General features: G+C 32.4%; 1 protein-coding gene across 4 annotated transcripts in view; it reads left to right on the top strand.

Annotated features, from left to right (window-relative positions):
- Positions 1-7,628: 7,628 nt before the first annotated feature.
- LOC111703920 (uncharacterized) overlaps positions 7,629-15,576 on the top strand; it is a 36,004-nt gene continuing 28,056 nt past the window's right edge. For 2 of the 4 annotated variants that reach the window (XM_023476007.1, XM_023476008.1), the window contains exons 1-6: positions 7,629-7,763; positions 9,788-9,878; positions 11,236-11,306; positions 11,361-11,419; positions 11,810-11,922; positions 13,980-14,025. In XM_023476007.1, coding sequence (XP_023331775.1) covers positions 7,651-7,763; positions 9,788-9,878; positions 11,236-11,306; positions 11,361-11,419; positions 11,810-11,922; positions 13,980-14,025 — 493 coding nt within the window. In that variant the 5' untranslated portion in view covers positions 7,629-7,650. Of the gene's footprint in view, positions 7,764-8,928; positions 9,104-9,787; positions 9,879-11,235; positions 11,307-11,360; positions 11,420-11,809; positions 11,923-13,979; positions 14,026-14,163; positions 14,217-15,576 lie in introns of those variants that run through there. The other 2 variants (XM_023476009.1, XM_023476010.1) reach the window with 2 other exon arrangements.

Genomic DNA, 15,576 nt, shown 5'->3' with positions numbered 1-15,576 from the left:
TAATATATATATAGATATGCAGGCAGGTATAAATTTTGAGGTCTTGAGAAAAGGTGCAAACAGCACCATCTCTGTCGTTCCTGTCGTACGCATGGCATTTTATCCTCTGGATTGTTGCTAATTTATCACTTTGTTTATGCGTGATAACACTAAATGCGTACTATAGTATCAACAATGTATACTGCATATTGTACTTNAGATTGAAGATGTCTTTTGCCTTCATAGATCAAATATAGATAGAATGAAATTTATTTAAAGTAATCTGGTTTCCGATTTAACTTGAAATAAATTAACGAGTAAGTAGGAGTTTACAAAAAAAATATTTAACAGGGAAAGGTAGTTAAGAAGGTCAATAGCAGCGATTATTGCTTTCTAGAGCTAGAGCTAGACTGAAGGATAGGATACAAGTGATATTACTGATACGACTTTGTGACCTAGTAGCTCCTTAGTTTCGATTTTACTTTCAATTTTTGGAAATAAAAATGTATCCGATTACAAAATATGTTTCTTCTTTACATTGTTACCTGCAAATGCAATGCAATTTACTTTATCTTGTCGTGAATCGTGATAGTGTTATACATGTGTACGTATGTACGTATGTATGTATGTACGTATGTACGTATGTACGCATGTACGTATGTACGTATGTACGTATGTACGTATGTACGTATGTACGTATGTACGTATGTACGTATGTACGTATGTACGTATGTACGTATGTACGTATGTACGTATATACGTATGCACGTATGTATGTATGTACATATCTACGTATGTACGTAGGTACGTAATGTAATCACAAACTTCAAATTCTCTGCATGCACTAGTTCTTGGATTTATTACTTCTTCAGATCAAAATAGACACTGACCCCTTCAATTCTTCTCAAGCGAGCGCTGAACAGTGTGCCAACCCCAACCCCCCTCTTAAACCTTCTGGTCCTACCCCTGAACCTTCTCTCCCTCCCCTTGTTACAATCCCCCCCCCTCCTGTACTTAAAATGCATCAGTCCAGAAAATTGATCAAATATTTGGAAAAATTTGTGTTTAAAAAAAAAATTTAGCTTAAATAAACATAAATGCAGATTTACATTCAATGCAACATATATCTATATTACAAAGTTGTATTTCAGAAATTAAGCAATCACAATCACAATCCGGTCCGTTTACCATCAAGTTGTGACTTTTGATTATATACTTTGAAGTACCTATAAAACTTAATTTTGTTGCTTTCTTGCTTCATTTTTTTTTGTCGGCCTAAGCGTATCATATAAAAATGCAAAAATTCACAATTCTCCGGAAGTTTAAAGATTATTAAAATTAATAAATTCAAATAAAAAAACATATCTTGCTCTGGTTAGTCCAGGGTGAGTAAGATATAAGGGCTGATAAAGTCTCAAAACCAGACAGCTTTAAAAAGTTGTGGATCAAATATTAAGATGAAAGTCATCTTTGAACTTATACTTTGTTTTAACTCACTATCACAGCTCTATTTTGTATAAAAGAAACAGAGGCCGAATTAAAAAAAATTTAAGTCACGGCTTAAATCCGCCAAAACCCGGTTTAAATTGAGCGCCGGCATAAATCTTGAAACATTTGATACAATTTTAAGTGAAACCAACCATAATTAAGCCGCGGCTTAAATTTAAACCGTGGCTCAAATTCTTTAAATTCGGCCACAGTATTGTTTTTAGCTCAAATCTTGAAAAGTAATTCAGGGGAAATTAGTTCCAAAACTAATACTTGGCCCATTTATAACATTGGGTGTTAGAAATGGGCCAAATCTGAAAAGTTATCTTTTTCAAGCGTATATATATATATCTTTACTACACTACACCATATTATTAAAAATGGCTAAAACTAATTATTGAAACAAGAAATGTCAACTTTAAACGAATAGTAAGGTGTGAGAACTAGTTTTTGATGATAGTGGTTTTCATTTTCGAACATATCCCTATTTTGAAACAATTACCGCCTTTTAGCTCATGTCGCGTTTTCGAAAAATATCTTGGTTTTGAGACAATTACTTGAATTCATATCAATGTCAATTTTCAAGTCTTTACGCACTTACATAACAAAACAAGATTTTTTGATAGGTTAAAATATAAACAAAATAGGAAACAAAGAATATTGTTCTTTTATAATTTAAAATCAATACAGCATCGAGAAATCAAAATTTTAATCTTATTTTGTTCTTTCAATATAGATTGAACAAGAAATCCAAAGAATTTTTTTTTTATAATTCGTCAAATTAAATCAAAATTATTTTCTTATTTCACAATTAAAATTTAAAAAACAATTTAGCAGTCTGCTTAATATATTTTTTACTTTCAGTGATTTTTTTGTATGTTATCAAAGTGAGTTTTGTTCTGAATTGAGGATTATACTCGAAAACGGGAAAGTGGGTTTTGTCTCGAAAACGCGAGGATGTTTCAAATTCAGAATATGTTCGAAAATGGAAAACTTGACATTGTCTCGAAAACAGGACGATGATTCAAATTTAGAATATGTTCGAAAATGGAAAACCTGACATTGTCTTGAAAGCGGTCAAGATTTTTAATATAAAAAGTAATCCTTATATTTATATAATTTTGATTTCAGAAAATAGCTGTTAAATTGGGAAATTTTGTCCTCGTCATGCTAAATAAAATGTTGGTTATAGTTTTAATTATAGACTTTTACTCTGGATACGAGCCGGGATCGCAAAAACCCAGTCTTTCAATTTGTGCCATTTCTAACACTCAGTGTAAGAAATGGACCAAGTGTTGGTTTTGGAACTAATGTCCCCTGTAATTGGCAAAATCCTAAATGATTCTCGCGTCAGATTGTGATTTTTGTGTCAGATCGTGATTTTTGATTCAGATCGTGATTTTTTTTGTCAGATTTTTATTTTTGTGTCAGATCGTGATTCTTTTGTTTCACAGTGTCACGGGAAGGTCTTTCGTTTAATCAGAATTTTTTTTTCTGACAATATCTTCTTTTGGCTCTGTTGCATAAATCCGCAAGTCACTTTTCTAGGGAAACCAAAAGGAAAATTTTATGATTGAAAACTAGATATTAATGATAAACTATTTACTGGTTATGAAAATGAGGGGTCACAACTCCCAATTAGGGTTTCCATTTTTAAATTTAAAGGCCGTATACGGAATCTTACCTGAAGTCTATTTAAGTATGATAAACCTTGAACAACTTTTAGAAATTAACTTTGGAACCTTTCTTGTCTGATTTTTACATTAATCTACCCCCTTAGATAATACACAAGTCTTAGTTTGACATAAAATTGATTTGGAATGATCGTCCCGAAAACTTTTTTAGTAGGTTACACACAGCTCTGGGAAGCATTTAGGAGGCAGATTTTTTTTTCTGAATTTAGTTATGAAGGGTTTTTAATGATTTATAAGTCTGAAGAGCTTGGGGGGAAAATCGATCTGGAACAAAAAAATTGGAAACCGTTCTTTAAATACGGAGACAGTCCCTTAAAACAATTACCCCCTGGAATTTCCCAACATTGGGTCATGTACTAAGTGCAAAATATTTTTATAATTTATTACTGCACTGGACCTCCCCCCTTGTCTTATATTAATCAAAGACTATTATTAACTATTGCAGAATAAATGATCAGCTAGGAATAATAAATGACCCAATATATCACAGGGAAGACCACATGTAGAACAGAAATAAATGCGAATGCCAAGAACTGGGATTATACAAGGTTATTCGTTAAAAACACCACTCATTCTGTGCTTTAGGAAAATGTAGTTGGATAGATAGATAGATATATATTTGACTAAATATTTTATTAAAAACAATTGCAATAGCAAAATTTTTACATTTTAATTTAGCCAGGGTCTCTCTAACCATTGTTGGTTGTTTTGAATGAGAGGCCCTTCTGCAGCAATACTTACATGTTTAATTTAAATAAAACAAAAACAATTTAGAAATAAAGGAAAAGGAGGAAAAGGAAAAGTAGTAGATAGTGGGAAGGTATTGAAGAATAGAGAGGAAAAGAACAAGAAAGGATCGTACGGGGGGGGGGGCATGAATCATACAAGAACGCACGTGAATATGAACTAATAACTGTTATTTGAATAAATATTTAAATTTGTTGTTTAAAAATAGAATCGTGGATTTCTACAGCAAAACAATGAAATTGTTTATTAGTTTAGTTTGTTTATTAGTTTGTTTATTAGTTTGTTAAATAGTTTGTTTATTAGTTTGTTTATTAGTTTGTTTATTTGTTTGGTTATAGGTTTGGTTTATTAGTTTGTTTATTAGTCTGTTTGTTAGTTTATTTATTAGTTTTTTATTAGTTTGGCTTATAAGTTTGTCTATTAGTTTATTTATTGGTTTGCTTATCAGTTTGTTTATTGGTTTGTTTATTAGTGTGTTAATTAGTTTGTTAATTAGTTTGTTTTTTGGTTTGTTTATTAGTTTGCTAATTAGTTTGTTAATTAGTTTGGTTATTAGTTTGTACATTAGTTTGTTTTTTAGTTTGTTAACTAGTTTGTCCATTTGTTCGTGCATTAGTTTGTTTATTAATTTTTAAAGCACAAAAGTATATTCAGGCATACTGTAACAGACTAAATCTTTGTTTGGACCCCTTGCAGTTGTCAGACTTTGATAATTATTAGCTTTTTGGAAAGTCTATGACATAAGGAATCGGATTGCACAAGTTTTTCAAAGAAATTTTGCAAATTATTTACATTTAACCCGTCAAAAGAAATTTACACATTTTTAGTTTTTCTTAATTACACATCAGGTGAAATTTCGCAAACATTTTTGCACATCTGAAATGGCATGGTCAAGGGCTTTTCAAAAACGTATATTTTGTCATTTCTTTGAACTTTTTTTCTGCAAGCATTTTTAATATATAACTGGATTTGCAAAAAAAATCAAATTTTGCAAATTAAATTTTTTTTTCAGAATCTAAAAGTAGAGCATTAGAACTTTCCAATGATATATCATTTGTAATATTTGGACATCAAACATAGAATTCAAGTGAAGAAGTTCATGTAAGCCGTTTTTAAGCTATTTAGAAGAAAATAACACAGGAGGGTTGGAAAACAACCCCCGCCCCCCCCCCAGTCGTGATAGAATTAATAACATTTTCTGTAAAATATTATTTACAACGACATTTGGAAAAATGTAAATATGAAAAAGACTAATTTATTATGTTTCCTTGCAACATACCTTCACTTGTAATTTATATAAAAGTCAAGATTTCGACATGAAATTGTATCTATTTATTTTACCATGCAAAGATTCTCCCCCCCCCCTAAAAAAACTAAATTCAGCAAAAATAAAATAGTTTTTAAGCAGATTTCTAAAAATGTAAACAAAGCTTCGATTCACAAATACTCCATCTTAATAGGACGACATTAAAGAAATACAATAACAATAAAAACTAAGTTTAAATAAAAAAATTTAGAATTCTATTAAAACTAGAAATTCAAGGCGCTTCGCGCCCTTCTTTCTAGCCTTAGAGGGCGCTTCGCGCCAATCTCCTAAATTAATTGTGAACATGTTCTCTTTGTGTACATCGTAAAACAAAACAAAAATAATTCGCGGATTTTCAAAATTTAAAAAAATTTAATGACGATCGAATTTTGATGGAGACAAATATTTGAAATTTTGATGATTCATAAACCTTCCCTGGAGTCCCTAGATGTCCCACAAAAAATTTGGGCCCGATCGGTTCAGCCGTTTTGACGTTTATTGGATACAAACAAACAAACAAACAAACAGACAGACAGACAAACAGACAAGCCAAATTTATATATAGATTCACATCAAATAAATTTCCATTTATCAAAAAGCCGGAATTGTTGAAGATGGTAAAAATCTATTTAAGAAATTAAATAAGGATTAAAAATCATAGATTGTGGCAAAGACTAAATGCCTATCTTGAATATCATGAACTGTCCGTTTCATGACATATTTGGTTCTAGTCCCATAAATTTACCCGGACATTGTATAATAAACAACAGTAATATTTCTAGAGAAATATAAATAAATAATTAGAAATTATATTTATCGTGTATTTTGTCAGTTTGATTTACTGATCTAACCTAGGGCTGTGCAAAGTTCAGTAAACGAAACAAAGGTTTTTGAAATTTGACGAAAAAGTTCGTTAACGAACGTCAAAAAACCGTTAACTTTTAAATCGTTTACGAAAGAAAATAGTCGTTAATGAAGAAAAAAACTAACGGTTGAAAAAAAATTAAAACGAACAAAAAAAATTAAACAAATGAAACGGCATGTCTCGTCCTTTATTTCTGCTTAAAATTGCAAGAAACTTGCAAAAAGTAAAAAGCTATTTCTTATGTACATCGATGGTTTTAAACGCCATTTTCTGATTATCCCTCGTTTATTTATTGAAATATAGAATTTTATGGCTTTTGATGTTTTTTACATGTTTTGATGTTTTCGAATGTTGTCATTAAATTTGTCCTGCTACCTTTATATAAACTAATCGTTAACGGGTGGCACTGTTAAATGTCTGCCTTTAATTTCGTTAATAATATTGAGATCGTTAACGACCGAAAAATACCAAAATAACGCTATGTGTTTAGCTAAAAACGAACGGCCACCTAAAAAGAAAATTCAGCTAACCGTTAACGAGCAGCTAGAAAAAAAAGATCAAACGTGCCAAGCCCTAATTAACCACCTGGTAAACCTCACAGTAAACAGTAGACTATACGGGGAAGAGGGACAAACTATTTTTTAAACTAATGCCAAAGAAATTGAGTCTTTCCCACAAACTTTTAAATTATATATCTTTGCAACCAAATGTTGCAGACCTTATAGATATTTCAAACTATGAATTCTGTTAGATCAAATATTATAAGTTTAAAATATCAAAGGTTTACACCAAAAGGTTGCAATGATAATAGAGATTGAAATGCTGAATCTGTGGCAAAGACTCAATTCATTTTATATAAACAAACTATTTATTCAAATAAAAAACCCTAAAGCCCACGATTAGCTCAAATTTTTTAATCCCTATATCTTTGCAACTTGATGGTGTAAAAGAAGTATTAAATATTCACAACATCAGATTTGTAAGAATATATTAGAAAATAAAAGCATTAAACAAACACTGAGCACAATTCTAATAATTTAGATTTTGACAATTCTAATATTTTAGATTTTTAAAAGTAAACAATTTTTGCACCGAAAGCATTTAAATGTCTTTTTTTCTATAACAGCATTTTTTTCATGATATAATCCTTTATATCAAGGGAACAATTGTATTCTGATTACAAAGTTAAACAATAATTGGTCGAAAAAATAGTTTGGGATCTTTTTCGAATTTGACGTTTTCGGCCAAAAGTGACTAATCACGATAAAAATTGGTTAATTTTTTGAGAAATCAAACAAACACTTATTTCATTTTTTAAATTGAACAAAAAAGAAATTGATACTTTGCCACAAACTATAAACATTTTCTAAACCATATATATCTTTGCAATTAGATTTAGATCTAATCATAGAATTCATATAGTTTAAAATATCTAATATCTACTACACTGGGTTGCAAAGATGTAAGGATTAGAAAATCCGAGCATGCGACAAAGACCCAATTCGTTTTATACAATTGAATCCTCCTAAACAATGATTCTTTAAGTTTCAGACAAAACAAAAAATGCAAGGATGAAATTTAATATGAAATATATTCTGATATTTCTGCTGGTGGGTGTAGTGGGGAAATGTCTAGGGGGGAACTTCTACTTTTCCCCACATGAAGCCGGTTACAGGACGGATAGGTAGGAAGAGGGGGGGAGTGCATTTTTGTTATTTAAAAAAAAAGAAATTTTAAATTGTCCTACTTTTGATTTTTGTTGATTAAATCCGATAACATTGTAGTCATTATGAAATTAATTTCGTGATGTTTGGGTTAAGTTTCTTTTAACACCCAAAAAATTAATTAAACCCTGACAATTTGAAAAAAACTAATATCAGAAATGGACCGGTTCTAAGCATTACAGATTTTCTTCAGGGGAAGGGGGTTCAACAAGACTCTTTAAAAGATGTTGGGGGGAGGGGGCTTTGCTTTTACACGAAATTATGTAAAAATTGCATTCAGATATTAGTTTTAACATTCTAGTAATCAGAACTTCACCAGGTCACGTTACAAGTCTTCCTGGTGTTTATGTAAAATAAGTATATGTTTTCCTTCATATTTAATAATTTGAGATCCGATGTAATTTTTACTTTCAACAGCTTCTTTCAACTAACGGCAAGAACCAGACATTACTAGTGCGACTTTGTGACCTTGTAACGACTCTAGTTTTGATTTTACGCACAATAACTCTTCGATAAAAGGAGAAATGGTTGAAAACATATCAGGTTTTAACAAAGCAGGGAGCAGGCATGAAATCAATCCCAGGATTGGGAATAGTTTAAGCACTGAGTGTAATACGCGATTCATTCCTGCAGACAAGATAAAGAAATAACAGAAGCTGAAAAATCAGGGATAAAGTACATGCCGATACCGGTTTTTACTTATCTTGCTCTTATATAAATGAAACTGGAATTTATCCTGCTCTTAAGAATGAATTGCTACAGAAGATCTTATCCAGAGTTGAGTATAAAAAGAAAATATGTACTCCTCATATGCATAATGTGGTGCAAAACAATATGAGTTCAAATTTCCAAATTATCCTTACCTGTGCCCGAATTTAATGAATTTGAGCCGCGGCTTAAATCTGCCAAAACCGGTTGTAATTGTGTGCCGACTTAAATCTTGAAAAATTGAATACAATTTTAAGTGGAACCAACCATATTTGAGCCGCGGCTTAAGAACCAACCATATTTGAGCCGGCTAAAATTCTTCAAATTCGACCTCTGGACTTCAAAAGAATTAGCTAGAAACATCCAAAAAATAAAGAACATTAAAATTTTTTATAAAATGCATGCTGGCAGGTCTAGATTTGAGAGGGTGTTCAACACAATTCCAGAACCGAAAACATATTGGAAGTTATTGGGACATCCAGAAACTTCTCTTTCAAAATTCAACCAAGAACATGATGGAAAAAGGGAATTGGAAACATTGGAAAACAAGAGTGTAGAGCAGAAAATGAATTACAACAAGAACTGTGACAGGGTGTGTGCAGACTTGTGAGCATAGAGAATAGAATATATAGAGAGGAATTAAAAGAATCTCTCGGTATGAATTTTTTCAGTCCCTTCCAGCCTGAAAGGGAGTTCAAAGTGTACAAATCATGTAAATGTTCACAAATTATATGCAGAAGAGTACATTAATACTGTATGTTCCCTAGACTATTCATTTCAATTTCGAATTTTTTAAACTGTTAAATAAACTTTATAATGAATTAGGGGAATACAAAACATCATTTGATTTATAGTTATAACGGCAAATCATCGTTTGTAAAGTGAAAGGCATAGAGTCTATGTGAAATGATCATTGGTCAATTATGAAACCAGCCTATTTCATAATTTGGTTTTCTTTTAAAAATAATTTTAGATTTTCTATAAAATGATATTCCAGGGCCCGACAGGTTATATAGCATAAATATGTGAAGTACACCTGCAGTATGGAAACAGTACAACAAAATGGCCGTTTTACACTTTTTTCTAGTAAATTCCTCTCTATATATTCTATTCTCTATGCTTGTGAGCACCCTGTTTAATTGCTTTGACCTTCATCTATATAAATCAAACATATTGTTAAAAGCTAAAAAAGAATTTCAAAAATTATAAGATTTCATATCAACTTACTTGAGTTTGACGTGAAGTGCATGATTGCTTATATATTTTTAATTGTCAGGAACTTGGGAGATGAGTTTGAGATGGATCTAATCAGTTCTACCGGGCTAACGGTCAACTTGTCTATAGCATCCTTAGATTACATAATACAGGTGAACATTCTAACCTATTTCTATAAATAATCATTGCTTGTCTGTCTGTCTGTTTGTCTGCTTGTTTGTATCCAATAAACGTCAAAACGGCTGAAACAGGGAATGACCCCAGGGAATGGATGATCAAACTTTCCAAAAATGAGCCACCAACAAATTTCGTTTTTTTTTTAATTTTGAAAATCCATGAAATTTTTTTCAAAATTTGCGAACTTTTTTGATTGTTTTGTTTTACAATATATACAAAGAGAAAATGTTCATAATTGAAAAAGATTATGAGCGCCAAACGCCATGAAAGCCTTGTTTCCTAAATTGCTTATCTGTTGCCGTTTGATTGTCGATGTCTGTCTCTGTGTCCAATACACGTCAAATTAGCTAAACCGATCGGGCAACCACATGAAAGTTTATTGTGACCACTCAAAATTATGCCTTGAAAAGATGTGGATTTTGGAAATTATCCATCATTCAACAGTTGGATGCGATTTTTTGCAACATAAAGTTTTTAACTTAAACGGTATATTGAAAAAGATCTTCTGTAAGAATGTGTTTTGAACGTTTTTAAATCCTATATATCCAATTAACAGGATTATTAAATATTTTTATTGTTTACATATTAAAAATACCATGTGACCCAACAAAACGTTTCTTACAAAAAGTGTTCTATCACAAAACGTTTCTTCATTAATAATGTTTCCTTTCACAAAACGTTTCCTTAACCATTAGTTAAAATAGAATAGTACAGACTAGTTTATCCACAATAAAGTTGTAATTCTTGATTTCTCTAATTGGACGATTGTTTTAGGACATTTTAATGTAAAATGACATTGATCAAATTTTATTTAAATATAAAAGCCATGCAAATATGTCATCATTGAAAGTGTGATCTAAAAGGTTTACATACTCAGAAGGTCAAAAAGCATATGGAATATTTTGTGAGACAACGTTTTATAGCAGGAAACGTTTGGTAGCAGGAAACTATTTTAGCAGTAAACTTTTTATAAAAAGAAACATTTTGTGGCATGAATCGTTTTGTGGCAGAATCATTTTGTAGCAGGAAACTTTTTGTAACAGGGAACGTTCTGTAGTAGGAACCATTTTGTGGCAGAAAATGTTTGCAGAATGTAAATTTTTTGTGGCAGAAAATGTTTTGCAGAATGTAAATTTTAAATTTTGTTGGCACAAAATGTTTGCAGAATGTAAATTTTTGTGGCAGAAAATGTTTTGCAGAATGTAAATTTTTGTGGCAGAAAATGTTTTGCAGAATGTAAACTTTTGTGGCAGAAAACGTGTTTTGGGAGGAATCATTTAGTGGTGAAAAGTGCTCTGAAACATAACAATTTACATTATTTCCATATTTCAGGAAAATCTGCTCGGCTCTGGTATGCCTGGATACACAAAGAAACCTGGCCGGTGTAAACCAGTTTGGACAAAGTAAATTAACAAATCCAAATATAAACAAAGGAATTAATAATTGTCTCTTTTCAGTTTGGGGTACACGTCACTCGCTGATATTGAAAAGTCAGTTGTAAGGATCTTTGAGCAAGGTAAAGGGTTAATTTTAAGACAAAAAAGTCTTACATTTTTCTCTACTCTGTGTTTCTGTAAATTGGAATATTATCTCTTGATCATTATGAATTTTGCTATGTTGTATTATTATACTGGAAACGAAAATTTGACTCTAGAAAATAGAAAAATCTGCCAGAGGAGCTAAACCAAACATTAAAACTTTCATGTTCTCATTCTAATATCTTGGAGACCTGAAGCCGTGGATCTTGTATATGTCAATTAATGAATTATCATAGATCAATAACCTGGAGTTCGTGATACTAAAGGTTTACACCATCAGGTTGCAAAGGAATTAAAACGCTAAAGTTTGTGACAAGTGTTCAAATAAATCTTTAAAAACTGTGATTTTTGAACCAAACTTTTACTAGATGAGGTTCGATCTGATGGTCGATGTGGATCTGGATTCCTGATACCGGGTACAGATAAACCAGCTGCATGTAACAGTAGTTCTATTGATAGATGCTGCTCAGTCACAAATCAGGGAATTTATCAAAAAAATTACCAAAATTTATGGGATTGTTCGCCAAAACTATTTTAAAGGGACAGTGAGCGTATTTTTAAGCGACCCTCCATTAAAAGATTGCATGCCCGATTCACCACGGTACATTTGAAATCTGTATCTGGTCAATAATGCGGAAGATATTGGCGTTTTTCTAGGTTTAAAAGTGTTTAATCGTGATAACTTCTGTAATGCGTTCCTGCGATATAAATACGCAAAGTGAACCCAGCGACCAGATTTAATGAAAAATGATCTGTAGTTCAACCACCTATCTTGTGCATGCGCCAGTTCAAGCTGATATGAAATAGTTGAACCTCGTCTAGCGTTTTCATTCTCAAAACTTTTGCACAATTTTTGCGAAGGGAAGCACAAATGTTTGCTACATTTTTGCACTTTGCGCAATCATTCGCAAACTTGATTTCGCGCAAAATTGCGCTATTACGTTTTTGCGTTATTCTATTTTGCGAAATTTTGCGGAACAAGAGGGGAATAAAGTTACAAACCGTGCTTATGTTTCAATTACCTGACAATGAGTGTTAGGTTTGAACACAAAAAATATGATTAACGTGTTAGTAACTCTCCCTGTCTCGAGTGCAAATATTAGCCTTCTAAATTATAATAAAATTTGTTTGCACATTATACTTTTAAATACAGAAAATAAAGAACATTTCAAGTTTTAATATAAAATTTCCCGCATTTTCTTATCAATATAATTGTAAGAACATTAAAATATTAATATTTGAAATTTTAAATGAATTATAAGTCGTTTTATTTTTTAAATATCAGAACAGAATATATTTTTTTCGTTTTTCTTGTTCCATTATTTAAATTCAACCGTTCACAAAAGTACGTTGTGTTACCAAATTGTGTAAATGCTTGAATATATCATTGATTCAATTCTGTTAAATGTCTCAAAATCGTGAAATGTTCCAAAACGTGGTTTGCGCCAAAACTTTGCATTTGCTTCACAAATGTTCTAAAATGAAATCAATAATCATCAAATATTGAAATTTCTTTATTTGCACTAAATTGTTGATTAAAAGTGTTATCTGTATAAATTAGTTTTTTTGAGATTGCACTTTTTTTGCATATAAAGACAATGCTTAAAAGGAACTGATTACTTGCCTAAACACTCTACTTTGCGACATGGATCATGATAGCACATGCTGCAAATTAAGATGTGCACGCTCTCACACAAAAATCGAGCAGTGTGTGTCTACTTACTCCTATCAAACTTAAGCTTGCATTTTTAAATTAGATTTAAATTAAAACTTTAATGACCAATTTTCAGAGTTGTCGATATCTCATGCGCACTTGACTGGAAACCGTCAATATTTAAAATATCAAAGATTTAGACATCAATAAAAACTATGCATTAATTTTCAATTTTCAATCTTAAAATTTCTGTTTTATTAAATTTTGCCCTCTATTTGAAATTTTTGTATTTAAAAGTAACCAATTGAGAGTAGCTTAATCATAAACCTTCAGTTGTTTGGTTCTGTGTTGAAAATATAAATTTTGGCCATTTATTTTTAAAAAAATATCATGTTTTGCGTAAAAATGTACGTTTTGCGCAATATTCTTGGTTATGCGCAAATTAAAAAGCGCAAAATGGGCAAAAATTATTGCCCTTCATGCGCAAAAGTTGCGCAAAAGTTCGCAAAATATACGCAAAAAATTCGCTAAAAATGTGTTCATTTCGTGCAAACCTTAAACACGTCTGCAAGCAGTTCAACCATGCCTGGAAATGTATTAAATCTGGTCCCATTTAAAGTTGTCATAATTGATATCGAAATCAAACATCGTATATTAGCACTTTCTCACACAAAAGTTTCCACGTCTTTGCTAATTTATCAATTTTCTTATGCGATAATGCGAGTGCCAAAATTAGTTTGAAAATAAATTTATAACATGAAATATCAAAGGTCAGCGACATCTGGTTGCAAAGATACAGGGGCTAGACTTTATGGCAAAACACTCGAATTCTTCAAAACTTAACATACAAATATTTGATAATAATAATTCAATTGGTTGATCAGTGTGGGGCAGACTGTAGTTGTAAAGGATGTATAGACTACAGAGCAGGTAGATAATTAGTTTAAGGGACTGCTGACTGTAGTTGTAAAGGATGTATAGACTACAGAGCAGGTATGATAATTAGTTTAAAGGACTGTTGACTGTAGTTGTAAAGGATTTATAGACTACAGAGCAGGTAAGATAATTAGTTTAAAGGACTGCTGACTGTAGTTGTAAAGGATGTATAGACTACAGAGCAGGTAGATAATTAGTTTAAGGGACTGCTGACTGCCTTTTTAATATAATTTTCAATTCACCCTCCGTTACACAATATTTAAAAAAATCTAAATATTTATTTTGTAGCAGAGATTAAAATATTACAATTGTATTACAAGTTTACAACTTTCATAAATGGAAAAACTACATTATTTATTTTCTATATAAAAGATTCATATGATAAACACAGATTAGACTTTGAATGTCAGTGCAATATTTCACAACTGACTCCCTTGTCATCCATTGCTGAAAAACAACAGAACTTCCTATTTTATTTGGTTCTCTACTTTTTCATATGCTCTAATTGCCTTGTGTCTAACTGGGCAAACTGTACATTCTTTTTCTTCACAGAAACTAAAAACTGGGTTCACAGGTGGTTTTAGTTCGATTTCAAGTTCAGTTTCAGATTCTGGACCAGCTTCAGTCTCAAGTTCAGGTTCAGGCGCAGACTCAGTCTCAGGTTCAGGTTCAGGTTCAGGCGCAGACTCAGGATCAGGTTCTGGTTCAGGCACAGACTCAGTCTCAGGTTCAGGTTCAGGCACAGACTCAGTCTCAGGTTCAGGTTCAGACGCTGACTCAGGATCAGATTCCTCAGTAACCTTAGGCCTGGAAAGAAGATTGGTCTTAGGTGTTGATGGTGTACATATTCCATCAAGCTGGGGAATAGGGAAGGAAGTGAGGGATGGAGATCTAGCTCTTTTCATCTTGGCTTTCTTATCTTCTAGTAGAGGAGGTCTAGCTTCCTTCAGGGGTTTTCTCACAATCTTCCATGGGCGCCCAATTTCCTGGCATGGGGACTTTGACACATCCCGCAAGGGTTGTCTAGCTTCCTTCAGGGGGGACCGCACTTCCTTCAGGGGGGACCGCACTTCCTTCAGAGGGGAGGAGGGACCACACTTCCTTCAGGGGGGACAACACTTCCTTCAGGGGAGACTGCACTTCCTTCAGAGGGGAACGCACTTCCTTCAGTTGGGATCGCACTTCCTTCAAGGGAGACTGCACTTCCTGCTGGGGTAGTCTCACTTCCTTCAGGGTTGACATCACACCTCTGTTTCTTCTCCTTCTCCTGTAGATTGGTCGAGAAACTCGGGAAAATAAGAAAAATTCTTCTCCATCTTTAGTCCACAGGTTAAGCTTGATATCCAGTCCTAGATCCACTCCTTCCCTATACAACTCCAAGAGTTTATGTATAATTCTCATTGTTTGTGTTTTAAACTCCCCGCCATAGCAACAGCAAAACTCCCTGCCATAGCAACAGCACTCCCCGCCATAGCAACAGCAAAACTCCCCGCCATAGCAGCAGCAATACTTATACAATATTAAAATGATTAACTTTCTTCAAAT

This window comes from Eurytemora carolleeae, unplaced genomic scaffold (assembly GCF_000591075.1).
Source record: "Eurytemora carolleeae unplaced genomic scaffold, Eaff_2.0 scaffold528, whole genome shotgun sequence".
In the NCBI taxonomy this organism is placed as follows: domain Eukaryota; kingdom Metazoa; phylum Arthropoda; class Copepoda; order Calanoida; family Temoridae; genus Eurytemora; species Eurytemora carolleeae.
The sequence above is the reverse complement of the archived record's forward strand: the minus strand, read 5'-3'. Positions and strand labels throughout refer to the sequence as shown.